Raw genomic sequence first — 18,668 nt, 5'->3', positions numbered from 1 at the left:
TTGACTTTCTTGTACTTTTGAATGTACATTATTGGAAACTTTGAAATGTCATTCAATTAATTAAATTGAGCAGTAACTAGAGATAAGGCCACTAGATCAGCCAGATGATTTAAATTAGAAACAAATAATACATTAAAATGTTGCTGTTTAAATGTGTATTTCTATAAATACAACTAAACAAAATGACAAAGACACAAAACCCATTTTTTTTATGTCATGATTCACATAGAGCAGGCATTTTTAAGCAACTTTCTAACTTACTCCTATTATAATTTTTTAATTGTTCTCTTGCTATCTTTATTTAAAAAAGCAGGAATGTAAAGCTTAGGAGCCAGTCCACTTTTGGTTCAGCACCTGGGTAGCCCTTGCTGATTGGTGGCTACATTTAACCAACAATTGGTAGTCTCCTATGCTTACATTCCTGCTTTTTCAAATAAAGATAGCAAGAAAACGAAGAAAAAAATATAAAAATGTGGGTTTTGTGTCCCTTTAAATGATTAGAATAGCCACTTGAGCAGAACTATATATCAGAAGTGGTGAGCATAAAGTCTTGTGGCTACTGTATAAACCCCTTTGCCAATATACCTCCTTCCCATCTGATTTAGTTGTACCGTTTCTTCTTACGGTCAGGATGGATGACTGGAGCTCTGCTCCTAGTAAAGTACTTGCACGCTTTCTGTAGCAAAGGTCCAGTCAACTTTATATGTGTGTGAAATTTCAAGCAGACCCATCATACAGGTACTCTAGAAATGATATCCATACAGATTCTCAAGTCAGTATATGGAATGTGGCGAATTGGGAGGAAGCTCCCAACTGACCATTGCGATGCTCTACAAGCTGGCAATATTGTGTTAGGTGCTTCTGTATTTATATTTGTTGATGGCCCAGCACTGCTCCAGAATCTGAGAAATGCAGGTATTTGAGGAGAGGCGCTGCGCATGTGCAAACAGGTCAGCACTGGAATGTAGTGAAAGCTAGATTTCAACATGGCGGCACTCATGACTAGAGAATAACCTCAGTACTAAGCGCTTATAAAATGTATTTTGTGTCTAATATTCATTTGACTCTTAGCAAAAATGTTCCATAAAATAGACCATGCTGGATCTTCATTACCCAATTAAACATTTTTTTATATGGACCTTATCAATAAGCCTAGCTAGACTTGTGTGCCATATTCTGGAACACAGGAGTATTAAAGGGACATTAAACACTAAAAAATTCTAGATAGAATGATGCATCCATGCAACATGAAGATTTTTTTTTTTAACGCTTCATTAGTTGTTTAAGTAGTGACAAAATAAGTGTAAAGTTTTAGTGTCTATAAAACAATGGGAGCTGCCATGTTGTAACTTAGGTTACTTTTTCTGCTGTGGCAAATTAGAGACAGTTATAAATAGGTCACTCAAGTGTGCAGCCAATGACTGTGTGGAATATAACAGTGTTCTGCTCTTCCATTTCAAACAGGAACTGAAAAGCTCACAATTTTAGAATGGGATTACAGGAAAAGGGGACAAAATAAATAATGAAAGTATATTGCAGTTTTTTAAAATATATTTACGATTTATCATTTTATATTACCATCTCGATGTGTTTAAGGTCCCTTTTTTAAAAGGGCGATTTTCTTCATAGGCATAGTCTTTTTATTGACAGGCGCAAAACTGAAGATCTAATAATTCTTGCAAAACAAATGCTTCAATACATTTACAGATGACTTCCTCTGCGGTCTGTGTCTGGGATGGATCTCTTGAAATGTATTGTGACATTTTCTAGCAAGGGAGCGCATATGATTTTATTTGACCAACATAAAATACTGTGCTTTGTAATTTTGTATTTTGTTACATTACAGCTTTAACTTTTATGGCAGCAAATGCGCTAAAGGGGCATAAAAAACATTTTTTTCTTTCATGATTCATATATAGCATACAATTTTAAATAACTTCCAAATTTACTTCTATTATCAAATTTTCTTCATTCTTTAGGAATCTTTTCTTGAAGAAGCAGCAATGCACTACTGTGAGCTAGCTGAGCACATTGAGTGAGCCTGTGACAAGATGCATATATATGCAGCCACCAATAAGCAGCTAGCTCTTGGTAGTGTATTGCTGTCTCTGAGCCTACCTAGGTATGATTTTCAACAAAGAATACCTTGCGAACAAAGCAAATTTGATAATAGAAGTAAATTAAAAACTTTCTTAAAAATTGAATAATCTGTCTGAATCACAAATCAAAATGAATGACTCAAATAAAATGTTTGAGCTTCATGACCTTTAAAATGTTTAATTAAAGGGATATGAAACCCAAGAAAATTATTTTGTGATTTAGACAGGGCAGACACTTTTAAAATAAAGTTTCCAATTTACTGCTATTATACAATTTGTTTCATTCTCGTGATATTCTTTGTTGAAGAGATACCTAGCTAGGCATCTAGAGCACTACATGGCAGGAATCAGTGCTGCCCTCTAGTGTTCTTGCAAATGGATAATATTCTTACAAAAGATACCAAGAGAACCTTTAAGAAAAATTAAACAAAAAATTACAATATTCAGTCATTATTTATTATGTCTGCTTTTCTGCCAAATACCCCAGCATATTATTTTAGTTCTTCTTCCTCCAGAGAGGCTGGAGGTCCTCCATCATACTTAAGTGTAAGGACATTCTACACAGTGACTGATTAGCTCAGGTCACAGATTAATTTAAATCTTTACCTATTTGACCATAATAAAGGAGACCAGGGACCTGGATTTCAGAAGCTTTTCAAGAGGTGTATGCCTGAGTTGCTCTTAATTTCCCAAACCATATAAACTATTTTAACAAATGATTTTTAAAATTCCCATTACAATGCAGCACTTGCAGTACTGTAAAGTCAAAATTACACATTCATGGTTCAGACAGAGCATTACTTCTGTTAACAAATTTGCTTTGTTATCTTGGTACCTTTAGCTGGAGAGTAAACCTAGGTAGGCCCAGGAAGGTGTACCTGTATTGATCACTCTGACAGCAATGTTTGCAACAATGTTTGAAGCAACATGAAGAAATAAAAAAATGATAAATCCTCCATGAGTACCATCCTCAGCCAAGCAGAGACTGCTTCTTTCTATGGACCATTTTATGGGATCTTCAGGCAATAAATGCTAACATAAAGTATTCTGCTGTGTAGCATGCGCTTGCCAGATGATAACTGCACGCCCTATGATAATATTGTTTAATGGGCTCATCCTGCTTTGTTTATTTAAATGAAAGAGCAGCCATTAGTGCTACTCTCATCCTTACTGTAACTGTGCATGTATATTATACAAACTGTGTGACCCTATTCACCTATTTTAATTTTGCAGGTACACATAGGCTATCTTCCAAACAAACAAGTGCTCGGTCTCAGCAAGCTTGCAAGGTAAGTAATGAAACATTGCTATACTTATAATTATTTTCAGTGTTCTCACCTGGACCTTTTTAATGGGTGCACCACCTGGCTTATTTTTTTGACCACCCGGCTAATATTTTTAGCCAGCATTCGGCTCAAATTAGCGAATGTTAAAAAATGTCCATATTTATTACACAAAATATCATTAAATACATTTATGTTAACCTCTTAATGACCAACAAAGTACCCTGTACATGTCGCTGGTCTTTTAATGGGGCTTGTGTTTTTGATAGCGTGGCTCTCGTCACCAGCGGCTAGACCCAGCTATAACAGGAAGGCCTGCTGGAGGGAGGTTGTATTAGTGCGGTCTTTCTACTGACAGTGAGATTTGCGCTATTACAGGCCAAAAATAACTTAGGGCGATTAACGTACTGGGCATGTCGTGGACTTTAAGGGGTTAAATTATGGAATTAATTTGTGCTTTGGATAGCAGAAATGTTATAATATTAGAAATGCGAAAGTATTATACAGCTACGGGAGCTAATTGTTGGTGGTATAGCTAGTATAAGGGCAGGGGAAGATATACAGCATGTATGCCTCTGCAAATTACAGTTTCTTCTAGGGGGTTCCTCTAGCAGGGAGTGTAATCTGAGGCTGCTGCTGTAGGGGGCAGCATTTTACTTGCCTATCTGAGGAATATAGTCTCTTCTATGAGGTTTCCACTTAGTGATTTAGAAAACTGTGAGTAATTGCTGCTGCCTGAATCTCGAGTTTTTCAACAATCCTGGGCCAGGTGAAATATTTTTTTTTTATTTAAGTAAACTGTAAACATGTAAAGAATTTGCTGCATTTGAGAAATACAATACCTGACCTCACATGTTCTAAAGAAGGAAGAACCCTTAATAACCAAAACCCTATACTCCTAGCAATGCATATTTATATTATAACAGGTAAAGAGAGGTTGGCTACATAAGAGACGTCAAAGACCTCAAACACAATAAGGAAAGCCAGATTGTCCCATAATAAATCTGCAAACCTTCCATTATATTAAATAACAATCTGAGGGTGCAGTGCAGTTGTATGGGCCTGCTTTATATGTAATAAATCCTGAGCAAGATGCTAACTGGCAGCTTTCCTGTAGCCTTCAGCCATGCCTCATGATTCCCTAATGCTATTATACGGAGTCTGTCAATATACACTGGAGGGGAAGCCTGTTTAATTTGAAAGTGAATCATTCTTTTCTACTAGATTGATCAAAGTTATCCATAGTCCTCCAGGTCCCTGTGCTTGATGTGTTTGTCACAGTTACAGGTAACAAAAATAATACATCTAGCTTGAAAAGTGCCTGCCTGCTAAACCTATGTATAACATAGTTAATGCAACGGTCACTCTAGAAATGCTGTAGGCCAGGATTGCACACATTGAGGCCGAATTATCAAATGTCAGACATCGCTGAATGCGGAGAGCAATATGCTCTGCGTATTCAGCATTGCACCAGCAGCTCTTGTGAGCTGCTGGTGCAACGCCGCCCCCTGCAGACTCGCGGCCAATCGGCCGCCAGCAGGGAGGTGTCAATCAACCCGATCGTACTTGATCAGGTTGAATTGTGGCGATTCAGCAGTTGTGGCGAATCGGCTCTGAGCAGGCGGACAGGGTTATGGAGCAACGGTCTTTAGACCGCTGCTTCATAACTTCTGTTTCTGGCGAGTCTGAAGACCAGCCAGAAACACGGGCCCTCAAGCTCCTTTCGGAGCTTGATAAATGGGCCTCATAATGTTTCCCTTAATTTGCCCAGGGAGGATGAATCTGAACTATAATTCCATTATAAATTATTATCTGTAACCCAGATTTTAACACACAGGCCTCACGCTGCCCACTTTGCCCGTCCATGATTTGATAAATAGGGCTCTTATGCTCTATAATGGGAAAGTATAAGTGAGAATACTAAACATTTATGTGTAGACTTACCACAGGCTAGAGGCTATGTTATAATTGTGTAGAACCAGCATGGCTAAAGCTCTAAAGCTCCTAACATATCTTAGTCTTCTCTAAATTTTAAGTTTAAAGGGATAGTTTAGTCAAAATTAAACTATCATGATTCAGATAGAGCATGCAATTTTAAGAAACTTTCTAATTGACTCCTATTATTAAGTTTTCTTTGTTCTCTTAGTATCTTTATTTTAAAAAGCTGGATTGTAAGCTTAGAGGGGTAGCACTTGCTGATTGGTGTCTAAATGTAGCAATTTTTGTGAAAAGCAGAACTGGGCTAAAAAAGGCTGATCCTAGCTGGTGACTTGCCATAGAACAAGCTATTGAGCTGCTGTTCGTTCCTGGTAGAGCGCTTCTCTCTTTGTATGCATTTGAATAATTACCCTGAGAAGGTCTTCCTAAGGGTGATAGGGGAAACCAGATGTGGACTCCTTGCCCAGTGAAGCTTAGGGGAATATGGCTGCACCTCACTGACGAGCCCCATAGGAGGCCTAAACGATCGTCTGGGGTTGTCATGTTCCTTGTTCAAAGGAGAATTGCCTGGTATTTTAGAGATGGACTGACCTTACTTGGCGGGATCAGACTGCTATGCTTCAGGAAAGTTTTCCTTTGTGAAAAGTAGAACTGGGCTAAAAGAGGCTGCTCCAAGGTGGTGACTCACTATAGAACAAGCTATTGAGCTGTAGTTCGTTCCTGGTAGAGCACTTCTCTCTTTGTATACATTTGAACAATAACCCTGGGGAGGTTTCCCTAAGGGTGATAGGGAAAACCAGACGTGGACTCCTTGCCCAGTGAAGCTTAGAGGAATATAGCTGCAGCTGCACCTCACTGACGAGGCCCATAGGAGGCCAGAAGGATCATCTGGGGTTGTCATGTTCCTTGTTCAAAAGAGAATTGCCTGGTATTTTGGGACTGGACTGACCTTACTTTGCGGGATCAGACTGATATGCTTCAGGAAAGTTTTCCTTTGTGAAAAGCAGAACTGGGCTAAAAGAGGCTACTCCTAGGTGGTGACTCTCCATAGAACAAGCTATTGAGCTGTAGCTCGTTCCTGGTAGAGCGCTTCACTCTTTGTATGCATTTGAATGATGACCCTGGGGAGGTCTCCCTAAGGGTGATAGGGGAAACCAGACATGGACTCCTTGCCCAGTGAAGCTTAGAGAAATATGGATGCACCTCACTGACATGGCCCATAGGAAGCCGAAATGATCATCTGGAGTTGTCATTTTCCTTGTTCAAAGGAGAATTGCCTGGTATTTTGGGGCTGGACTGACCTTACTTGGTGGGATCAGACTGATATGCTTCTATATTGATATCTATGTTGTGTTTTTTTTTTAATCTGCCGCCCCTTTCCTTTTTATATGGCTTTATTTTGTTTAATAATAATAGTAACATAGCTCCCAATATTTTCTGGTAAGTATCCTGCACTGGAAGGCTGGGGGTGTAGCCAGTTCACCTCATGGGTGGAGCTAGTCAGCCCACTGTTGGAGTCAAAGCAAATTACGGGCAGGTTAGGGGCCTAGTTGGGGTATGCCATGGGCAGGATCTGGAAAGTTTGGGACATGTCTGGATATTTATAATGAAGGGATAGTGGACAGATTTGAAAATGTGTGATAATTGAGAGCTCTGTATTATTAATAATAATAATAATAATAATAATAATTGTTTTGTAGCATACATTTATAGTTTAGTGACTACTATATAAATGTTCCTTATATAAATCCATAACAAAGGTCTCCAAATTCCTGCAGAAATAGGTTATTTCTATTACAAATATGCATTTAAAAACTGTCAGTTCTTAAGCAAAAGAAACGTAATCCATTAACAATATGGCCACGGAGCGTGTAGTGTGTGAGAGTTTGTCTAAATCAGTGTTCATTTCTGTGTGGTATCTGTAGTTGTGCAGAAGATGCTTATCCTGCAGGTATATTCCATTCTTGTGACATTATCCCTTAAGTACAAAACACTGTATGAGGATTATTTGCTTGAGATTTTTTATTTTTCCTCTTTTCAGTGTTTGACCTACACAGCACTTGCTTTTTTTCCAATTAAATTTGACATTTCATGTGATTGGCATGTTCACTATTAGAACTGCTGGAATTTGTTCGCGAGAAGGAAAGTCTGAAGAAGTCCTTAAACATTTAATTAATGTATATAGACTTAAGCATCCTTCTCATATTCTGTAATATAATTATGTATACACATCCTCATCTAGACAAGGAAGAATCCTAATGTTTTCCAGTTGTTGTCTAATTAGCCCATCTTTACATTTGCCATTTTATGCTCAGTGGACTGTTAAGATAATGCCAAATTTGCCATAATTCAATCATCTTAAAGTGGGTGATTACCATTACTTTAGTTTATGTTTTGAAAATCAAAAAAATAAAATATGGCACTCAAACACTGTCTCTGTTCTGTCTAAAGGGGAATGTTTCCAGATGTATTACAGAGCTATGTTTTTTGAAAAAAACTGATATCCCTGTGCTGAACACACTAACTTTTTTTTCTGTGGGAATTGCCCCCGTCAGCAAATAAAACAGTAGTCCCATGGCATATGTTACCAGGCACTTCCTCTTAGTTCCAACTTAAAGGGACATGAAACACAGGATTCAGACAGAGCATGTGATCTTAAACAACTTTCCAATGTACTTGTATTGTCTAATGTGCTTCATTCTCTTGGTATCAATAGTTGAAAAGAATACCTAGGTAGGTTCAATAGCAGCAGTGCATTACTGGGAGCTGGCTACTGATTTGTGGCTGCACACAAATGCCTCTTTACCATATGTGTTCAGATAGCTCCCAGCAGTACATAGCTGCTGCTTCAACAAGGATGCTAAGATAATTAAGCACATTAGATAAGAGAAGTAAAGCGGAAAGTTATTTAAAATAACAAGCGCTATTTGAATCATGAGAGAATATTTTTGGTTTTAATTATATCCCTTTAACCAAACTATTTTTAATAAGTAACAGGAGACTAACCAAACCATTTAGAGACCGCAAGATAGGTAGATAAGGAAAACGAGAAGAGAACTAAAGAATAAAGAACATAAAAAATAATTAGCTGGAGTAAACAATCCAGCCAAATAAAGAGGAAGATAAATCGTGCATTATTACATTTTATTGCTTGGTTACAGTAAATCGCCATCATAAATAAAAACTTTACCTATTCTAGTAATAAATCTTAATATCCTACAGTATATATATATATATATAGAAAACTCAAACAAGACTTAATTAAAAAAAGATAGTAAGGATCTTCAAAAGACTTGTAAAAAGGGAAGAAAGTTAATCTCAAACTTCCCTCAGCTCACCAGGGTAAGTGATCTGTTATCCTTCAGCTACAATTTTTACTGTCATCTGCATAAACAGCCAATCAGCATTATCAGTGCTTTGCGTTAATGTGATCTTGTCACCAAAATCTTGCAAGATTTCATTGTAAACTTCTTTAAACTGAGGAGGCAAATAAAGGGACTGCACCAGCACATGCTAGATGCACGCTCGCTTGCAAGTCCTGGGACTAGCATTCTAATTGGATGCTTAAAATAACTTTACAATGGGATGCAATCACTGAGGAAATTTTGAGGTAAAAACATCTTCTTTCTTTCTAATGGCAGTGAGAGTCCAGTCAGTGAGAAAACCATCATAACCTATGGGAAATACTTTACCTGGCTACCAGGAGGAAGCAAAGACACCCAAACAGAGCATTAAATATCACTCCCACTTCCCCTACCCTCTCAGTAGTTCTTTGCCTCGTTTCATGGAAGTATTTGTTCTTTTTGCCTCAGTAGAGGCATCTTTTAAGCGACAGGTCCTTCAAGCGATGGTGCCTAGTACTTAGGACTGCCTTCCCTACATTTTTGTGGACTCCACAGCTTGGGTATTGGTTTCCCATAGGTTGTTATGGTTTTCACTGCCATTACAAAGAAAACATAATTTATGCTTACCTGATAAATTATTTTCTTTCTTTGCAGTGAGAGTCCACGAACCCGCCCTGAACTACTGTAGCGGCGGCAGTCTTATGGCACCTCTGTAACCCATGTATCTCTCTACTTTTCCTTATCCTTAGCTTGAACTACTGAGAGGGTAGGGGAAGTGGGAGGGTTATTTATTGCTCTGTTTGAAGTGTCTTTGCTGCCTCCTGTTGGCCAGGTGAAATATTTCCTTAGGTTATGATGGTTGTTGTGGACTCTCACTGCCAAGAATTTTTTTTTTTTATCAGGTAAGCATAAAGTATGGGTTTTTTACATAGAGATGTTCATGAGATCTCACCATACATTAGATAACCATACACAAGTTTGTACGTAGCAATCTATCTCACAGCTGTGATATTAACATGCGTATGTGAGTGTGGGTGTTTTTTTTTTTTTTAAAACAAAAGCTTTCTCTAAATACGTTTTGTTAACATGTTTAAAATCCTATTACTTGGTTTAAAGAGACTTTTAGGATTGATCCAACCCATCTTCCACCTCCACAGGAGCACAGCTTTGTGTAGTCAATATTGATGATTTAGATACCATTAATTTGATTGCTGGTATTATTTAATTAGCCCTGCAGGACTGGAGCACAAAAGAGGATCAGTCCAGTTTTTGAGTACATCAGCTTGCCAGCATTTGAGAAGGTCTAATATTTTAGTTAATTTAGCTATGTACAAAGTGTTCTTAATGCATGCCGCTAAGGTTTTTCAAACACAGTGGAGGAAAATGTGTAGGTATAATATATATATATATATATATATATATATATATATATATATATATATATATCTTAAAGGGACACTGAACCCAATTTTTTTCTTTTGTGATTCAGATAGAGCATGACATTTTAAGCAACTTTCTAATGTACTCCTATTATCAAATTTTCTTTATTCTCTTGGTATCTTTATTTGAAAAGCAAGAATGTAAGTTTAGATGCCGGCCCATTTTTGGTGAACAACCTGAGTTGTTCTTGCTGATTAGTGGATAAATTCACCCACCAATAAACAAGTGCTGTCCAGGGTTCTAAACCCAAAAATAGCTTAGATTCCTTCTTTTTCAAATAAAGATAGCAAGAGAACGAAGAAAAATTGATAAAAGGAGTAAATTAGAAAGGTGCTTAAAATTGCATGCTCTATCTGAATCACAAAAGAAAAAATTTGGGTTCAGTGTCCCTTTAATTTACATATTAATATTTGTTAAATGTTTTATTTGCAAATGATTGAAGTTCACACACACTGTAATCATTAATTCACCAAAAAATATTATTATTAGGTTCAGTTAAAGTGAATGTCACTTTTGATGCTAAAGTGCCCGGTTTTTAAAAATTTGATTAAAAACAGGGGCACTTTAATTCATCAAAATTTACATTTCACTCCTGTTGACAAAAAAAACCTTACCTTTTAATCTTCACAGCAGCTCCAGCCTCCTCCGGTCGTTGCAAGCCATTTCTGATGTCAGAAATGATGGATAGGTCATCCTCCAATCACGGCTTCCCCCCGGGGGAATCAGTGTCTGATTCAACGCCGTGATTGGAGGAAGCCGAATTCCTCATTTTAGACCCAGGAAGAGGCTTTGCGACGGTGGAGGAAGCTGGAGCTGCTGTGAAGATTAAAAGGTAAGTTTTTTTTCTGAACAGGAGTGAAATGTAAATTTTGATGAATTAAAGTGCCCCTGTTTTTAATCGAAATTTTAAAAACCGGACACTTTAGCATCAAAATTGACATTCACTTTCAGTTTAGAGCAACCAATTGAAATCCTGGAAACAATGCCAATAAAAAATGTTTGTTTGTTTAGGATTGTGGAAATCTACAGCAGAAGATTACAAGGTAAGGATGCCAATGTATCATAATTGTTTTTGACATTCCTAATACACTGCAGGGCAGTTACTCTTTTGTTCTAAAAGCAACGGGTCAGTGGTTCATATCTTAAACAGTGAGTCAGGCCATCAATCATACTAATGGGATTAAAGGTCCTTATGTATTCCTCAGAAATAGTAAATACACACGTGCATATGATTGTCTTTTAATAAAGCATATTGTAGTGACCTGGCTGATTTACTCCTCCTAGTAGACATTTCAGTAAAGACTTTTGAAAAAGCCAGTGTATGGCAAAACATGTTAAGGGGGGTTCAAGGGCAGATGGGTGCCCTTTTTTATCATGCAAACAATACAAGAGAGTCATTGAGCTAATCAATACTTTGTTCTGCTATAGGCGGCCATTATTTATGCAGGTTGGGGAATCTGGTTGTGATATAAGAAAGGTCACTGTGCTGTTAACATCATAAAGCAACCGTCTAGAACTAATCATTCACATGTGTTTTCAAGTACTATACCGGCAGTTGCATGATGTAGCAACGGTCTCAAGAGTTATTTAGCATATGTATTGACAATATAAGTAATTTACCCAAGACAGACCTTATTAGAAAACGAAACTGCTACATGACATTTTGATTTAAACTTTTTAATGCTGCTACATTTGTATCAGTATTACATAGTAATTATATTACACTTGGGAATCATATCCATCCTGGAACTCCATTAGTTTGCAACTTAGTTGCCAAATATTTCCTTGCAAAACAGCAGCAGCATTTAAAGGCACAGTTTACATGAATGGTATCTGGTATTTGTTTACCCCTTATTAGTGGTTGGAGACCATATAAGGACTTATACAGGCCCATTTTACCATTGTATTATACCGCTATGCTTTATACAAACATGGATATTTGATAAATCAGACTGAATTAAATTTTAGTCAATACTTTATTTATGGGGCTGTTTGGATCATTATTCCACAAAGTAACACTTGATATTGTGAGTGATTAGTAGATCAGTGGAGGGAGTGACCAACTATATTTCTTTATTTACATAGATTTACTCAAAGCTACTGAATAATCCAATAACACTAAACAATAGTTGCATCTCTATAACCCAAGCACGTGATATGTGCATCAGAAGTTGCAATCAATACCATAGCACTGATGGAAATAAAACAATAAGGTGCAACATCAGATTTAACCTGTTTGTTTTCTAGGTACTACCTGAGTATTCCATGTAATGGGGGTTATCTATCATACAGCATGTGACTAGATACCACTCCTCCAGTAGGTACATGTGTGAATTCAGTCACTGAACATACTGAGAGTATTATATGTGCTATTTTTGGATAATTCCCTCCATTATTTTAGGTTAATCCTCCATTAGGATCACACCTTTGGAGACCCTGTTCTTATACACCGAGACTCCACTGCAATATAGGCAGCAATTTATGCCCAGCAGTAGCCTTTGCATTAGAAGACCCAATCTGTATTGTTGCTAATTTTATTTTGTTCTTTACCCATTTTAATAGATTAAATAAAGGTTATTGTTTTTATATTTTTTCCAATTCACGTTGACACACCTCTAATTTGAAGGGGTTGAGTGTATATAATGGTATCCTGTCCAGATTTTTGCTGGAAATGTAAAGACAATTTCAGTTAAGCACCCTGCACAGACACACACACACACACACATATATATTTATATATATATATATATATATATATATATACTAACACACTACACACAAGCTACACACACTGCACATACACACTGCACACACGTGTACTACACATGTGCATGCACACGTATACTGTGTGTATGTATGTATATATATATATATATATATATATATATATAGTCCTGGACGACTTATAAATTGCAGCAATTTGACTTTTTCCTATCTTTAACTTTTTTTTCCCACTGGGCTAGTAGCTTTTAACCTCTGACTAGTAAACCATAGTGATATTTTTCTACCCTTGTGTGTATGTGTTTATATATATATATATATATATGCATATAATAAATTATATATATATATATATATATATATATATATATATACAACATAGACTGGCATGACACACATATGCTACACAGACTGCACACACTACACACAAATACAGTATATATATATATATACTAAATATACACTACACACACATATATACACACAAATTGCACACACATATATACTAAACATACACTACACACTCCTAAATAAACACAAACTGCATACCATACACACGTATACTACACGTGTGCATGCATATGCACACGCATATACTACATATACAGCATACACGATCAAGACACACATATACTTCACATACATATATAGTATCCTCACACTATACACACATGCTTCACATATTGCACAGGCACTACACACATACAAATATACTACACATCATACACACACATACAAATATACTACACATCATACATACACTCACTGCATGCACTACACACATACGAATATACTACACATCATACATACAAACACTCACTGCACGCACTACACACATACAAATATTATACTACACTGTCACATCATACAAACACTAACTGCACTCACTACACACATAAAAATATACTACACATCATAAACACACTCACTGCACGCACTACACACATACAAATATAATACACATCATAAACACACTCACTGCACGCACTACACACATACACACACTAACTGTACTCACTACACACATACAAATATACTACACATCATAAACACACTCACTGCACGCACTACACACATAAAAACACTAACTGCACTCACTACACACATAAAAATATACTACACATCATAAACATACTCGCTGCACACACTACACACATACACGCACTCACTGCACGCACTACACACATACACGCACTCACTGCACGCACTACACACATACACGCACTCACTGCACACACTACACACGTACAAATATACTACACATCACAAACACACTCACTGCACGCACTACACACATACACGCACTCACTGCACGCACTACACACGTACAAATATACTACACATCATAAACACACTCACTGCACGCACTACACACACACACACTTATTTCTTTCATGTAATTAGCAAGAGTCCATGAGCTAGTGACGTATGGGATATACATTCCTACCAGGAGGGGCAAAGTTTCCCAAACCTCAAAATGCCTATAAATACACCCCTCACCACACCCACAAATCAGTTTTTACAAACTTTGCCTCCTATGGAGGTGGTGAAGTAAGTTTGTGCTAGATTCTACGTTGATATGCGCTCCGCAGCAAGTTGGAGCCCGGTTTTCCTCTCAGCGTGCAGTGAATGTCAGAGGGATGTGAGGAGAGTATTGCCTATTTGAATTCAATGATCTCCTTCTACGGGGTCTATTTCATAGGTTCTCTGTTATCGGTCGTAGAGATTCATCTCTTACCTCCCTTTTCAGATCGACGATATACTCTTATATATATATACCATTACCTCTGCTGATTTTCGTTTCAGTACTGGTTTGGCTTTCTACAACATGTAGATGAGTGTCCTGGGGTAAGTAAGTCTTATTTTCTGTGACACTCTAAAGCTATGGTTGGGCACTTTTATATAAAGTTCTAAATATATGTATTCAAACATTTATTTGCCTTGACTCAGGATGTTCAACATTTCCTTATTTCAGACAGTCAGTTTCATATTTGGGATAATGCATTTGAATATATCAATTTTTATCTTACCTTAAAATTTGACTTTTCCCTGTGGGCTGTTAGGCTCGCGGGGGCTGAAAATGCTTCATTTTATTGCGTCATTTTTGGCGCGGACTTTCTTGTTGCGAAATTTTTTTCTGTTTCGTCATTTTTGACGTTTTTGGCGCCAAAAATGTCGGCGTTCCGGATGTGGCGTCATTTTTGGCGCCAATAGCATTTAGGCGCCAAATAATGTGGGCGGCTTTTTTGGCGCTAAAAAAAAAAAACATGGGCGTCATTTTTGTCTCCACTTTATTTGTCTCATTATTTGTTGCTTCTGGTTGCTAGAAGCTTGTTCACTGGCATTTTTTTCCCATTCCTGAAACTGTCATTTAAGGAATTTGATCAATTTTGCTTTATATGTTGTTTTTTCTATTACATATTGCAAGATGTCCCACGTTGCAACTGAGTCAGAAGATACTTCTGGAAAATCACTGCCTGATGCTGGAGCTACCAAAGCTAAGTGTATCTGCTGTAAACTTTTGGTAGCTGTTCCTCCAGCTGTTGTTTGTACTGTATGTCATGACAAACTTATTAATGCAGATAATATTTCCTTTAGTAAAGTTACATTACCTGTTGCTGTTCCATCAACATCTAATACTCAGAGTGTTCCTGATAACATAAGAGATTTTGTTTCTAAATCCATTAAGAAGGCTATGTCTGTTATTCCTCCTTCTAGTAAACACAAAAAGACTTTTAAAACTTCTCATTTTTCAGATGAATTTTTAAATGAACATCATCATTCTGATTCTGATAATAGTTCTTCTGGTTCAGAGGATTCTGTCTCAGAGGTTGATGCTGATAAATCTTCATATTTATTTAAAATGGAATTTATTCGTTCTTTACTTAAAGAAGTCCTAATTGCATTAGAAATTGAGGATTCTGGTCCTCTTGATACTAAATCTAAACGTTTAGATAAGGTTTTTAAATCTCCTGTAGTTATTCCAGAAGTTTTTCCTGTTCCTGGTGCTATTTCTGAAGTAATTTCCAGGGAATGGAATAATTTGGGTAATTCATTTACTCCTTCTAAACGTTTTAAGCAATTATATCCTGTGCCATCTGACAGATTGGAGTTTTGGGACAAAATCCCTAAGGTTGATGGGGCTGTCTCTACTCTTGCTAAGCGTACTACTATTCCTACGGCAGATGGTACTTCCTTTAAGGATCCTTTAGATAGGAAAATTGAATCCTTTCTAAGAAAAGCTTACTTGTGTTCAGGTAATCTTCTTAGACCAGCTATATCTTTAGCGGATGTTGCTGCAGCTTCAACTTTTTTGTTAGAAGCTTTAGCGCAACAAGTAACAGATCATAATTCTCATAACATTATTATTCTTCTTCAACATGCTAATAATTTTGTTTGTGATGCCATCTTTGATATCATTAGAGTTGATGTCAGGTATATGTATCTAGCTATTTTAGCTAGAAGAGCTTTATGGCTTAAAACTTGGAATGCTGATATGTCTTCTAAGTCTACTCTGCTTTCCCTTTCTTTCCAGGGTAATAAATTATTTGGTTCTCAGTTGGATTCTATTATCTCAACTGTTACTGGAGGGAAAGGAACTTTTTTACCACAGGATAAAAAATCTAAAGGTAAATTTAGGTCTAATAATCGTTTTCGTTCCTTTCGTCACAACAAGGAACAAAAGCCTGATCCTTCATCCTCAGGAGCGGTATCAGTTTGGAAACCATCTTCAGTTTGGAATAAATCCAAGCCTTTTAGAAAATCAAAGCCAGCTCCTAAGTCCACATGAAGGTGCGGCCCTCATTCCAGCTCAGCTGGTAGGGGGCAGATTACGTTTTTTCAAGGAAATTTGGATCAATTCCGTTCACAATCTTTGGATTCAGAACATTGTTTCAGAAGGGTACAGAATTGGTTTCAAGATAAGGCCTCCTGCAAAGAGATTTTTTCTTTCCCGTGTCCCAGTAAATCCAGCGAAGGCTCAAGCATTTCTGAAATGTGTTTCAGATCTAGAGTTGGCTGGAGTAATTATGCCAGTTCCAGTTCTGGAACAGGGGCTGGGGTTTTATTCAAATCTCTTCATTGTACCAAAGAAGGAGAATTCCTTCAGACCAGTTCTGGATCTAAAAATATTGAATCGTTATGTAAGGATACCAACATTCAAAATGGTAACTGTAAGGACTATCCTGCCTTTTGTTCAGCAAGGGCATTATATGTCTACAATAGATTTACAGGATGCATATCTGCATATTCCGATTCATCCAGATCACTATCAGTTTCTGAGATTCTCTTTCCTAGACAAGCATTACCAGTTTGTGGCTCTGCCGTTTGGCCTAGCAACAGCTCCAAGAATTTTTACAAAGGTTCTCGGTGCCCTTCTGTCTGTAATCAGAGAACAGGGTATTGTGGTATTTCCTTATTTGGACAATATCTTGGTACTTGCTCAGTCTTCACATTTAGCAGAATCTCATACGAATCGACTTGTGTTGTTTCTTCAAGATCATGGTTGGAGGATCAATTTACCAAAAAGTTCATTGATTCCTCAGACAAGGGTAACCTTTTTAGGTTTCCAGATAGATTCAGTGTCCATGACTCTATCTTTGACAGACAAGAGACGTCTAAAATTGATATCAGCTTGTCGAAACCTTCAGTCTCAATCATTCCCTTCGGTAGCCTTATGCATGGAAATTCTAGGTCTTATGACTGCTGTATCGGACGCGATCCCCTTTGCTCGTTTTCACATGCGACCTCTTCAGCTCTGTATGCTGAACCAGTGGTGCAGGGATTACACAAAGATATCTCAATTAATATCTTTAAAACCGATTGTACGACACTCTCTGACGTGGTGGACGGATCACCATCGTTTAGTTCAGGGGGCTTCTTTTGTTCTTCCGACCTGGATTATAATTTCAACAGATGCAAGTCTGACAGGTTGGGGAGCTGTTTGGGGGTCTCTGACAGCACAAGGGGTTTGGGAATCTCAGGAGGTGAGATTACCGATCAATATTTTGGAACTCCGTGCAATTTTCAGAGCTCTTCAGTCATGGCCTCTTCTAAAGAGAGAATCGTTCATTTGTTTTCAGACAGACAATGTCACTACTGTGGCATACATCAATCATCAAGGAGGGACTCACAGTCCTCTGGCTATGAAAGAAGTATCTCGAATTCTGGTTTGGGCGGAATCCAGCTCCTGTCTAATTTCTGCGGTTCATATCCCAGGTATAGACAATTGGGAAGCGGATTATCTCAGTCGCCAAACGTTACATCCGGGCGAATGGTCTCTTCACCCAGAGGTATTTCTTCAGATTGTTCAAATGTGGGGACTTCCAGAAATAGATCTGATGGCCTCTCATCTAAACAAGAAACTTCCCAGGTATCTGTCCAGATCCAGGGATCCTCAAGCAGAAGCAGTGGATGCATTGTCACTTCCTTGGAAGTATCATCCTGCCTATATCTTTCCGCCTCTAGTTCTTCTTCCAAGAGTAATCTCCAAGATTCTGAAGGAATGCTCGTTTGTTCTGCTGGTGGCTCCAGCATGGCCTCACAGGTTTTGGTATGCGGATCTTGTCCGGATGGCCTCTTGCCAATCGTAGACTCTTCCGTTAAGACCAGACCTTCTGTCGCAAGGTCCTTTTTTCCATCAGGATCTCAAATCCTTAAATTTAAAGGTATGGAGATTGAACGCTTGATTCTTAGTCAAAGAGGTTTCTCTGACTCTGTGATTCATACTATGTTACAGGCTCGTAAATCTGTATCTAGAGAGATATATTATAGAGTCTGGAAGACTTATATTTCTTGGTGTCTTTCTCATCATTTTTCCTGGCATTCTTTTAGAATTCCGAGAA

At 37.6% G+C, this 18,668-nt stretch overlaps 1 protein-coding gene across 1 annotated transcript in view; it reads left to right on the top strand.

The window, feature by feature from the left end:
• The window catches only part of GCH1 (GTP cyclohydrolase 1), a 110,086-nt gene that overhangs the window by 85,010 nt on the left and 6,408 nt on the right, over positions 1 to 18,668 (top strand). The window contains exons 3-4 of the mRNA XM_053697605.1: positions 3,333 to 3,388; positions 11,116 to 11,147. Of these exons, the coding sequence (XP_053553580.1) occupies positions 3,333 to 3,388; positions 11,116 to 11,147 (88 nt within the window). The remainder of the gene's footprint in view (positions 1 to 3,332; positions 3,389 to 11,115; positions 11,148 to 18,668) is intronic.

The sequence above is a fragment of the Bombina bombina genome, chromosome 1 (assembly GCF_027579735.1).
Source record: "Bombina bombina isolate aBomBom1 chromosome 1, aBomBom1.pri, whole genome shotgun sequence".
In the NCBI taxonomy this organism is placed as follows: Eukaryota; Metazoa; Chordata; class Amphibia; order Anura; family Bombinatoridae; genus Bombina; species Bombina bombina.
The sequence above is the reverse complement of the archived record's forward strand: the minus strand, read 5'-3'. Positions and strand labels throughout refer to the sequence as shown.